We start from the raw sequence: 11,892 nt of genomic DNA on the forward strand, positions 1-11,892 counted from the left end.
ATCTTTGACTTTTTGACACCTCAAGCCCCTCATGCATAGGCCCAGTTTCCACCACAAGCTTGGCTCATAAGCACTTTAAGCTTAGGCTGGGTTCTCACTCAAGTGCAACCCTAGCATCTCAAGCTGCATGTCAAGCACCTCAAGCATCTCAATAATTAAACACCTCAAGCATCTCAAGCACCTCAATCATCAAGCACCTCAAGCACCTTAGTCATCAAGCATGACAAGCACCTCGAGCTGGGTCGGGTTCCCGTGCCTCAAGCTCAGCCCTAGCTTACCTAAGGTCAAAGGCCTTTTACACACATTATTGAAGGTCTTCAATGAATCTAACCCTAAGGTCTTATGCTCCATTTGTTAGCCTTGCTCTTTGATAGGCCATCTCTCATTTGGGCCCCTTTACCATTGGCCCCGTGTTGAGATAGATATATAAGCACATGTCTATATCTTAACACTTGTTCTCGTTTATTCTCCCACATTAAGTGATCAATTTAATATGAGAAAATCATTTGGGTTGGTTAGATATTAGATATTAGATTTTATGACATGTCTCCTATCTGTTGACCACCTGCGACCGACCCTAATATTGGAGGAGGTGGAGTGGGTTGGTTGTCATCATCATCCCTCTTATCAGTCATCCCCTCTCTAGAATGTTTGTCCTATCCTGGCTCTTCATCCTCATCCTCATCCTTTGATTTGTGAGTAAGATGTTCCATTAATGCGTGATTCACCAGCGTGGCTGTGAATACCTTTTTTCTCTTCCAAATCTATTTTGATAATACTGACCAAATTCTAGAGATCTTCAAGATTTTGCATTAAGTTTCCATCTTGATCCAATATATTCACTAGAGATTGGTAGATATACTTATCTAGAATAGAATTCTTTAGTATATTGTGCACCTGCTTCAAGCTGCTAAGTGCGTCCATCTTCTGGGAAATAAGTACCTTATGAGCATTGTTAGCTATGGTTAGTTGGCTTTTATCCTCATTCAAAGATGAATTTTGTGCTTCCAATTTCTCTACCATTAATGCTGTGCCTGAATTGGCTAGATAACATGGACCCCATGAGCGTAGAGACACATGTTGTGAGCACCGTGTGGATATCTATATGGATTCATTGGATTGATTGGAGAAATCAACCCAAGAAACCACATTCAAATACAAAACCAACACAAGCTTAAAATGTCAAACACTACATTGCAATTGACAAGCATGGATATGATAATTTCATTGTCAAAACTATTACATGATAAAGCTCGCAAAGATGTTGCTTGAGAAGTTACAACGACTTTCCTCTCTAGGCTCCATGAAAGCAATCATCACTACAAAGGCGAAGTGCTAAGGACATATCTATGGGCTTAATAGTTACAGGCTTAGCATGGGCCATTTCCAAAATGGTGCCTTGAAAGAGGGACAATGATATCCTCCACTCCTTGCTACAATGCACCTAGTGTCGTTGCTTGCACCCTTGTCTTCCCATCCCTTTCTAGTTGCACTTCTAGTTTGAGTACCATATCCTAGATGTGTAGATTTTCTTATCTTTTCTCCTCAAATGTGATCCTCTCCTTTTCCAATCCAACTTCCAGATGACATGTTTTAGGTTGCTAGATGGAGCCTTGAGCTTCCATCATCTACCCTATTTCATTCACTATGGTGTTCCACCCTATCAGAATGGTTGATATGCATCCATCTATTATTGCGTCCTTATCTGTCTGTGATTTGTTTCCTATGTGGTAAGGCACTGATAGTTTTCCAGATGTGTTGATCACTAGACTACCTACCATAGAATTTTTTTGCAAAACCTGTAACCTATCAAGTGTTGTTTACCAGATTATTGCAAGAGCTTACTACAATGGTCTTTTCAAATGTACTAGCTTGATCAGGTTTCTTTGTGATTTGTCTTGTGGCCTTTGGTTGAGATCCTTGCTATACAATTTCTTTTTTAGTTGATGACCCTTGAATCTAACCAGCATATGGCTTTGAAATGGTCTAAGTGGTGGTTGTTGGATCTGTATTTCTCCTAGCCTTGATTTGATCCAAGAGGTCTTGTGTGCTTTTTTGTCTTTTTGATGCAGCCTCTTATGTTGTAGTTGCTGTCCGGGCAATATCCCACTTTGTTCCCAATAGTTACAAAGGCTAGCTGTTCGGTTGTTTTTTCTTGCTAGTTTTAGAGATAGGTCGTCTGATCTATGGTTGGTCCTACCCACTAACTTTTCTAGTGCATTGGTGACATTAACATGTGCTATAATGCAAGTCACCCAATATAGAAAATACCCTTCTTTGAAGTTGTAGTTGTTGTCTGGGCAATATACCACCTTATTTCCCATAGTTACCAAGGCCATATGTTCAATAGAGGGTTCTTGTTGGTTTTTCAAATCCCGCATCCAATCTTTGATTGGTCCTACCCCACTGACTTTTGCCAATGCATTGGTGACATTAACATGTGTGTTGGAATGCAAGTTGCCCAATACAAAAACTACCACATGTATCACACTTTGAATGAATTTTGGCTTTTCACTTTGGCAATTTGGGTCATGGCATGATGTTGTTGAGCAGTGTGGAGCTTAAATTAATTTGCACATGAGTGTTCTTCATCTGAAGAAGTAGCATATTGAACAAGTTTTCTGACACATATGTAGGGTTGTTTTTCAAATTGATTGCTTCAGTAGCAACAAGCTTATGTGATGGTTTGTACTCCAAGGAGGCTATTGAGATGCCCTGATTTGTGATCCTTCCTTATCTTCCTAGCTTATGGGGTTTCCTTCACGAAAGCACTGACCTCATTGGTTGAGCATGGTTGGGGTTTCAAATCAAACAGTAAGTTTAAAACATGTGATAAGGCTGTCGTAGTCATCTATATCAATCTACTATTGATTATTGCTCCACTATTAGAATTAAATGTGTCAATTACCTGTTGAATGATACCAACATCAAAAGCGATCCTAGTGGCGCCTACCACTACTTCCATGCCCCATATTTTCAGCAAAGATGGCTCAATTATTTGAAATATGTACTTGGAAATGTTCTAATGTGGTAAGAACATTGCTCCCAGATAGGTTGAAGTAGCTCTTTATTTTTTGCTACATTCTCATCCATGTGTAAACTGCATGGCGTGTGAAAGAAACTGCCCCTTTTTTCCCATAGGCAAACTCTACAAGAAGCTCTGTGTGGAAAAGGAAAACACACTTGAAGATGATGGCAAAGCAAACCAAGAGTATGTGGTTGTGTTGGGCTATGCAGTAGTGGCATGATGAGGGTGAAGGTGAGGGTGATACAAGCATAGTTGCAGATGGCGAGAAACTCTGTGTGGAAAAGGAAATGTAGATGTAGGAAGCAGGAACAATTCCTCAGGAATTACTAGCGGTAACTTCCACAAGTATCCAATGAGCAGTAACTACAATAGGTATTGTAGTAGCTCTACACAATCCTTTAAATAGGACCCATTACACATTATACCGGGTTGGTTGGTTGCGGGTTGGTTGTCATGTACTGTTGTTAGCATTTGTACTTATCTCTGAAGTTCTTGTATTGATCATGGGAACCTTTTGGGCTTGGAGCCTTTTGTAATTTAATGCTTAGCTTGTACTTTTTGTATTATGCCTACTGATTTGAATATACATTATAAGTTCCAGTGTTCAAGTCTTCAGTCTTTCCAGTTCATTACTCTTTCTAATTCAGTACTTTATCTTAGTTCAGTTCTCTGTTCCACCTCAGTACTTCGATTCCAGTTGTCTAATATCTAATGCACCATCTAAATTCTTTGAACTCACAACTAGCTCTGAACTCCAACACTGGAATAGCTACCTAAAGGGACCAACTCGTTTCATTTTTGCAATCATGGTGGCTAGATCTGAAGTGCTCTTTGACCAGTGAACTCTCTCCCCGTTGGTGTTCTAAGTTGTAGTCATGCCGCCTAGAGTTACGTAGCCGAAAGCCAATGACCAGGTTTTGTGGTGAAGTAGAGCAGGTCAGTACCATTCCTGAAGAATGAGATCAAGGATTTGTTACAGAACAAGAGCTTGGAAATGAAACTGGCACTCCTCTCAAGCATGGTACTAATGAAGAGGCAAGGGACTCTCACCACTCCAGTCATTCTAGGTGACGACGGGCTGAACGTGAGCAACACCGAACCAGGTCTCAGGGGGGGTCTAGGTCCACAAATAAGCACACCAAAAGTAAAAGCACCATGGGAACTCACCACAACACAGAGAAGAAGTCAGTAAGATATTGGTATTGGTACTGAGTTTGAGACTCAGAAAGATGGTCACTGGAAAGCTGATACTGATCATTATCGTAAACCGCAATTCAAACACCATTGTCATTCTTTGAAAGCCAACAGTACTTAGAGAAGCTACTGTCAATACCTTATTGAAATCTCATTTGCAGTCTTCAAAGAAGGTAAGAAAGATGATCCATATGTTCATATCCAAGCTTTGGAAAAGTAGGTTGAGCTAAAGCACATTGACAAGTATGAGTGGGGGGAATATTTTCCCCAAACATTGAAAGTGGCAGCTAGAAATGGTATTACCATTACCCAGCTTGCCAGCTCAAATCATACAATAGACTACTAAAAGCTTTCAAACTGGAGTATTCAGATAATAGAGGGTATGAGGATATACTATGTGAGTTGGATCAGATTAAACAAGGGAAATTGCATGTCAAAAGCTATGTGGAGAAAATCAAGAGTTGACCAGACAATTGCAAGAACCTCCTTCTGAAAAGAGAATGAGAGCATGGTTATTGAATGGTTGTTGTAGTAAGAAACTCGGAGAACAAGAAGTACGTGCACCAACAAATAATTCAATGACTTGGTGCAGAGGGCCCTCAAATTAGAGCAACAAGCCAAGAAAGAAAAATAACACAAGAAGAGAAGATCCAGTAGCAGTGGTTCATCCATTGAGAATTCAGATTCTAGTACATCTGAAAGTGATTCAGATGAGAAAAGTAAGGGTAAAGGAAAGAAAGGATCTTGGTCACACAAAATTGAAGAATGTCTAGACAGATTACTGAGATTGCCCATATCAGACCTTCCATCAAAAAGATGGAAACCTGGTGCTCCAAATGCAAATCTAGAGATCACGTCTCAAATGAATGTCCCAATTCACGCATTGGAAGTCTTATGGCCATCTCTAGAATAATTGCGCCATTCGGATTCATCACTTCAAGAAAGGCAAAGATCTATCCTTGATAGCATTAACCAACACAGAACCAGTAAAAACGAAAGGAGCCAGTGACTCTAAAGCAAAAAATCCAAGCATCGGTGGGATTGGTAATGGACGAGGTAGATACCCGGCTGAGGTAGAGGGTATAAGCATTTTTAGCACAAAAGTTTTGACTACTACAATTGTGGAAAGTATGGGCATTTTGCAGCTCAATGCCCGGATGCAATCAAAACTGAAGCACCTGATGTAAAGGCACCAAAACCAGTGCCAGTTCGGGTAGTTACTAGAAGCAAAGGTATGATCATCGAAGAAATTTTAGAGGAGCTCCAGCAGTAATTAACTATTGAGGCCAAGAAGTGGGAACAACAAAGATAGGTTTGAGCTATAAATGCAGAAATCATCAATGAACACCCTAATTGACTTTCCAAAGAATGCTTGAACACCATGTTCATGAAACATTGGAATGTTGCAGGAGCATTTGTCAGACCAAATGGCATGACTCTAAAAGCATAACAACCCCAAGGAGTGATAAAGGTTGTTTTCAATTGATCTTCCAATGCGATACCTATTTGAAAGTAGCCTGAATAGCCATCACACACAGTGTACTTCTCATGACCAGCTACCTCATTTAGTATCTCATCCTGAAATGGGAGGGGAAAGTGATCTCTTTTTGTTGCCTCATTGAGTGGACGGTAATCCACACACACCCTCCACTTTCCGTTTTTCTTAGGAGTGACAACAACGGGAGAGACCCACTCTGAATTCTCCACTGGATAAATGAAACCTGCTGCTAGAAGCTTTCTTACCTCCTTGAGTAAAGCCTGCTCCTTGATGACTCCTAGCCTTCGTAGCTTCTGAGCCTTAGGCGTGGCCTCTGGCTTCAACTCAATTTTGTGTTGAACAGCATCTACTCCACGCACATCAGTGTAGTCTTTAGCAAAAAGCCTAGGAAACTTCCTTAGCACACATTTGAACTCCTCTCTTTCATCCTTTGTAAGTGTTGTTGATAGCATACCTTCCAGCATCCCTTCATCTTGAACACCTTCGTTCTCTTGAGGACCTACCTCCTCCAAGCCTTGACAAGAGGTCTCTTGGTTGCTTGGCTTAAACCTTACCCCCATGACTTCGATGGAAGACTCCTCTTCAGTAATGCTGCTGCTACTTTCTTCTTCTGAAGTGCTATCGGTCCAACCTTCTTCCGTCTCACTTTGAGATGATTCTTCATGGAGCTCCTCTTGGCATTGCTCCTTCATGTCAAAGACAACCTTCTTATGATTGTCATTCCTACAAATTAATTTCCCACTCTCCCAATCCTGCAAAGCTCGCATTTTCATTAGCCATGGTCTTCCTAGGATAAATGGATAACCACTTCCCTTGGTCGACATAACATAAAAATCCACTGCCTTCTTAATGCCAAAGGCCTCCACAAAAACATTTTTACAAATGCCTACGCACCTAGCCTTGCTATTGTTTGCCATTTTCACTTTGATTTCAGGTGTCTCATGGATGTGCATGCCTAGTCTTTGCATGAGCCCTTCTGTCATGATGAAAATTTGTGCTCCCCCATCCACTAGACCTTTCCTAACCAATCTTCCTTTTATGTAACAATCTAGCACAGGTGTAATATCCTCGTTCATTTCAGCATGTGCAATTTTTACAACAGGAAAACTCTCTTTTACCTTTCTCCTAGTGCTAACTGCCTTTGTTAAATCCCTCCTAACTTGTGGGCATAATGCAAGAAACTGAGGCCATGAGATATCAGGACCCTTACCTTGCATGTCTTCCAACAGGTTGTATGGAGCCATACCATGTCCAAGAGGGAAGTCTTGGAGATTGATACGACGTCGAGTCCTCTTAGCTTCCTTGGTCTCCTTTGCCTTCTTGCCTTGTCCATGGTCACTCTGTGATGGGACACCCTCTTTCTCTTTCTCTTTACCTTTTCCTCGGCCACACTTAATGCCATTTGCTTCCATGTCAACCTCATTTGAGTTTGTCACCTCTACCACATGCACATTTGGATCTGGCAAAGGTGGAACTCCTTCTACCCCTTGTGGAGGTGGTCTTGGTCCATTTGGCCTTTGTAGAAGCCTTGGTTGTTGACCAGCTCCTTCTCCTGCATTCATCACTGGGTAATTCATGTTAGGTCTCCCTGGCTCTCCACGGGGCCAAGGACAATTATACATCCCATGTCCAGACTCTCCGCAATTCCAACATTGCAAGACTCTCCTAGGTCGTGGATCTCGCTCTTTAGACTTCTTTGCTTGTCCCTTTGGACCTACAGCTTGTGCAAGGTGAATTGACAGGCTGCTTAAAGATTCGTTTAACTTCTCAATTACTTCCACCGTTACCTCAGGAAGCTCTATCAATGTTGATGCTTGTGACTTACCTTTGGGTCTAAGACCTTCTATTGGAACCTCTCCCCTTAAGCACTTGAGTTTCCTATATTTCTCAGCAGCCCTAGTTTCAGCTGCATCAAAGGTAGCAGGTGCACCCGCCTCAACTTTTACCTTAAGGTCAGGAAAGAGTCCGGCTATGAACCTCTCCTTCTTTAGAAATTTTGCACCATCACCAGGGTTAGCAACATTTCGTATCCATAGAGCCCAAAGATGTAGAAACTCTTGCTTGTACAAGTAGTAGTCATCTAAGTCTTTTTGCTTATGAGAAACAATGTCTTGCCATAATTTTTGAGTGTTTTGGGGATCAAAGAAGTATTTCTTGAAACGATTCAAAAATTCTGTGTAATTCCCCTTAACTTCCTCAGGCAAAGAGTCAAACCAAGTGCTAGCATCTTTCCTAAGGACCACCTCAAACATTTCTACACGTTCTTGATCAGTTATTATCCTCTTGATACGGCAAGACATCTTGAAATTCGCTAAAAATAATTCTGCATCCTCTCCAGGCTCTCCAAAGAAAAGAGGATACCCAGACATTTGGCGTTGGCTTTCCATTGAATTGATTTCAAAGTGACACCCGTTTTTGTTTTTCTTTCTTAAAAAGATTTACACAATAATGTTTTCTAGCTTGCAATCTATTCTACAACAAAATAAAGATATTCACATCAAACGACCTATGATAATCAATAAGAGGTAGGATGACAGGGTTTGGTGATGCGAGAATTTCTCCTACTCTTTGGGCACCAAACATGAATACCATACGTTGTTGAAAATGGATTTTCCTACTAATTGCAATGTTTATTCTAATGTGTGGAGTGAAATGGAAGGGGAAAACCTCTATTCCTGGGCCATTATCCATGGTCTATGCATGACCTAATGCTTAAAACAAAACAAAAATATAGACGTCCAAACTAAGGTCGTACCTAATGAGAGGCAAAATAAAAGGATTTACTGAAGCGTTTATCTCGGCCAACCTAAGAGGACCTAAAATTCTACGAATGACACGTTGAAATTGCAACTTCGTACTAACAATTATGTGTACCTTTTGCCTTGCAATGGGAATGAAGGGATCATACAAATTTTCGTGATTCATTCAAACTACTTGACTATGCTAAAGGTTGATTCTACACAAAAATACACAAGCCGTTCCTCAGTGGGGGCACCAATTTGAGGCGGTCTGGGGCGGGCAACAAGAAGAGTGGCCTCCAAGCACTCTTCTAGGCTCCCATGCTGCTCAATTGGGTTAGGGTTGGAAAAAAACAACAAACACACACACAAACCCGCAACCTAACCCTACACAAATTTGGGGCACCACCTAGTTTTGGATGCGAACTAGGACGCGTAGAGAGAGAGAGAGAGAGAGAGAGAGAGAGAGAGAGAGAGATAGTGCTCGGGCTGCTTTGAAACGTATCGGCAATGATCAAGCAAACACAACTATATATTTAAGAAAGAGAGAGAAAGGGGGAGGGGGTGCTTGTTGCATTAATACCTTCTTACAAATCTGTCATGACAAATCAAAGTGAGATTAGTATTTGTTCAACATAGCTTGCGTAAATTTCACCACAACACATCACAAGAAAAGCCACCCCAATCACTGTCTTAAGGCCAGGGGAGTCCTCTCCACCCTGTCGCCCTCTTACAGTATATGGGATTTATGGCTAGATTGATGAAAACACCAGAGACAAGCTATCAAGAACTTAACAAAAAACACCAAGACACTTACGCATCATTGTTGTCCATTACTTCACGTTGGAAGGGAGACAAAGTATCCAAGATTAGTCCAGATCCACCCTCCTTGATTCAGCAAATGTTGGGCTTACACTAGTAGGAGAAATGATAGATTTCCTACTCTCAATTAAATGATCACTCTCTCTCTTACGATGGCATAGAGTTCCCTTGCTAATCCCCTATTACAACACATGCACATGCATAAGACAATGAGCTTCCACTCAAGAGCTCCTTCTAGAGAGGTTGAGCTTGGCTTCTCAAGCTATAGCATAGTGCTCTTGCTTATGGCTCCCCCCTTTGTGCTAGCCACACCCTCCTTTTATAGCAATTTTGAAGGCTAGGGTTACTCCTCTAACCATGGTTGGGTTAGATTTTCCGCAATTTATCTAATTTCTTTTGCTTGGAATTATCAAGCAGTTGGTGGGGAAAGAGAGAGGAGAGAAATGGAGGTGATAGGACTTTTCATAGTGGGTTAGTGTTAGTAGAGTTAGTATTAATTTACAAATGGAATTGGATATTTACAATGGGAGTATCCATGTAGGATACAAATAAGGAAGAAAAACTCTTAAGAGGTAAGAAAAGGTGGATTTCTTACAAGGTTGATGCTCCAAGTGTCTTGAGTAGGGCCAATTTTGACGCTTGTTGACGGTCCACTAGCTTTGACGGTACATTTTTTCTCCACTCTTGACCTTCCTTGAGAGACAAGGTAATTGAAGCTGAGTAATCAACCACCATGATGCTGTCTTTTAAGAGAAGAGGCTGAATTTTGTGGTTTTTTTGATAGATATAAGTAAATTGGAGGAGGAAAAATGAGACTAGGTGGTCAATTTTGGAATGGAATTGTGTGTGGGAGGTATGAGTTCACCATGGTTTCTCTTATTCTTCAAGGTTGAGGAGAAGGTGAGTAGGGTGCAGAGAGGAGTGGTGAGAGAGGTGGGGATGATGAGTGGAGAAGTGTGTGTGAAAGAGGAAAATGATAAAGTGGAAGAGAGAGCGTGGCTGCATAGCATGGGAAAACTGGGGTCCACTAATAAAATCATAGCTCACAGCTCGTAGCTCAAAAAAATATGAAAAAATTTGAGGCAAAAGTTCAGCTCACGAGCTACAACTTTTTTTTGTATCACCTTTTCAAATTCGGAGAGCAAGTGAACTTTAAAAATTCAGCAAAACCGACCGTTTTTTTCCACTGCACAAGGTCCTTGTGGGGTCCTTCTTTGGATGATTCTTTTAAATACCTCCAAGAGTGAGCCCTCCATAGTGCATGTATGCATGCCACCTACCCTTGACCTTATTTGGTAGGTCTATAATTGAAGATATTGTTGAGATTATGATATAAGTGAATAGTACAACTAAGAAAATCAAATATTGAGGGGTCTAAAAAATATGTACATGTCAAATATAAATAATATAAGTGGAAAAAATATAAAGGGGTCAAAAGAAATCTCTCTCATTATGAGGCTACCATAAAAAGATAAATATTTTTGGTGTTCTAATTTTTTAGAAAAAAAAACAAAATAGATGTAGGAAGGGAAAAATCACAATAGTGAAAAAATATATACATAAATAAAACTAGTTTTTTTGGATTTTTGTTGGGGTGGAGTTACACCAAATATAAGAGAAGCTTGCATGAGATTATTTTCATATGGAATAAAGAGTATGCAAAATGGTAAGAAAAAATATGGTAATGGTGAGTTAATGTACATAGCATAAATAACACACCCTACGTAGAAATATTTAAATAAATACCAAAATAATTACGAAAAATCTTTTTATTTAGGCCCTATATACAATGCAATATTTACACACAAATGGGCCATAATATACTTATATTTTTTATTTTTTTATTTTTTTGGCTCAACTAGCCCAATGACTAGCTAATTGAGGGTTTTTTAAGAAGATATGGGAAAAGTCCCGTGACTCACGCACGCCTATGTACAGTGAAATGATAGGGATAGCCACAGTGTTTGGGTGATTTTGGTAGGGTGAGGTAACTCACTGTGGCAATTACAAGGAGCCGAAAAACGGCTATCACTGCAAAGCCTCATTAGACAAAAAAGGAAAGTTGAAGTCGAGGCAAGGACAACAGACCTCTCAGCGGTAAGAGATGATGAAGTACCAGTCATTCAGGTTGATTATACGTTGAGGAAACAATGGGAACCTTTTATCGGTGTTATTCTAGATGGAGGTGCCGGTGTCAACATACTGGGGGAACATCTCAGACAGAAACTAAGCATCACTGATTTGAAGCAAGCACCATTCAAAGTGAGAATGGCAGACCATAGGGTAGTGCATGCTACTGGTCTGATAAAAAACATGTGAATACACTTGGGTAAGGAAAAATTCAAAACCACCTTTCTTGTGTTAGATGTCCAAGGAGCATATGGAATGCTACTAGGGCGACCCTGGCTTAGAACTGCATGAGCCATTCATGATTATGCAAATCAGATGATACCTCTTCAGGGAGCTAACAGACGGATTCAAATCCAAACTGATAATACCAGAAGCTAGAAAAACTCCTTAAGACCTGAAGAATTATGCAAGAAGTACAGTTCTAGGAAGATAGAAAGAATGCTTGCAGCAATGAATATATTTCCATTAGCAGAGATTGATCT

General features: G+C 40.5%; 1 protein-coding gene across 1 annotated transcript in view; it reads left to right on the top strand.

Annotated features, from left to right (window-relative positions):
* LOC147441291 (uncharacterized) overlaps positions 1-11,599 on the top strand; it is a 114,992-nt gene extending 103,393 nt beyond the window's left edge. Inside the window, exon 3 of the mRNA XM_086483417.1 lies at positions 11,408-11,599. Coding sequence (XP_086339543.1) covers positions 11,408-11,599 — 192 coding nt within the window. The remainder of the gene's footprint in view (positions 1-11,407) is intronic.
* Positions 11,600-11,892: the final 293 nt, after the last annotated feature.

The sequence above is a fragment of the Adiantum capillus-veneris genome, chromosome 15 (genome assembly GCF_014529385.1).
Source record: "Adiantum capillus-veneris isolate H3 chromosome 15, ASM1452938v2, whole genome shotgun sequence".
Lineage (NCBI taxonomy): Eukaryota > Viridiplantae > Streptophyta > Polypodiopsida > Polypodiales > Pteridaceae > Adiantum > Adiantum capillus-veneris.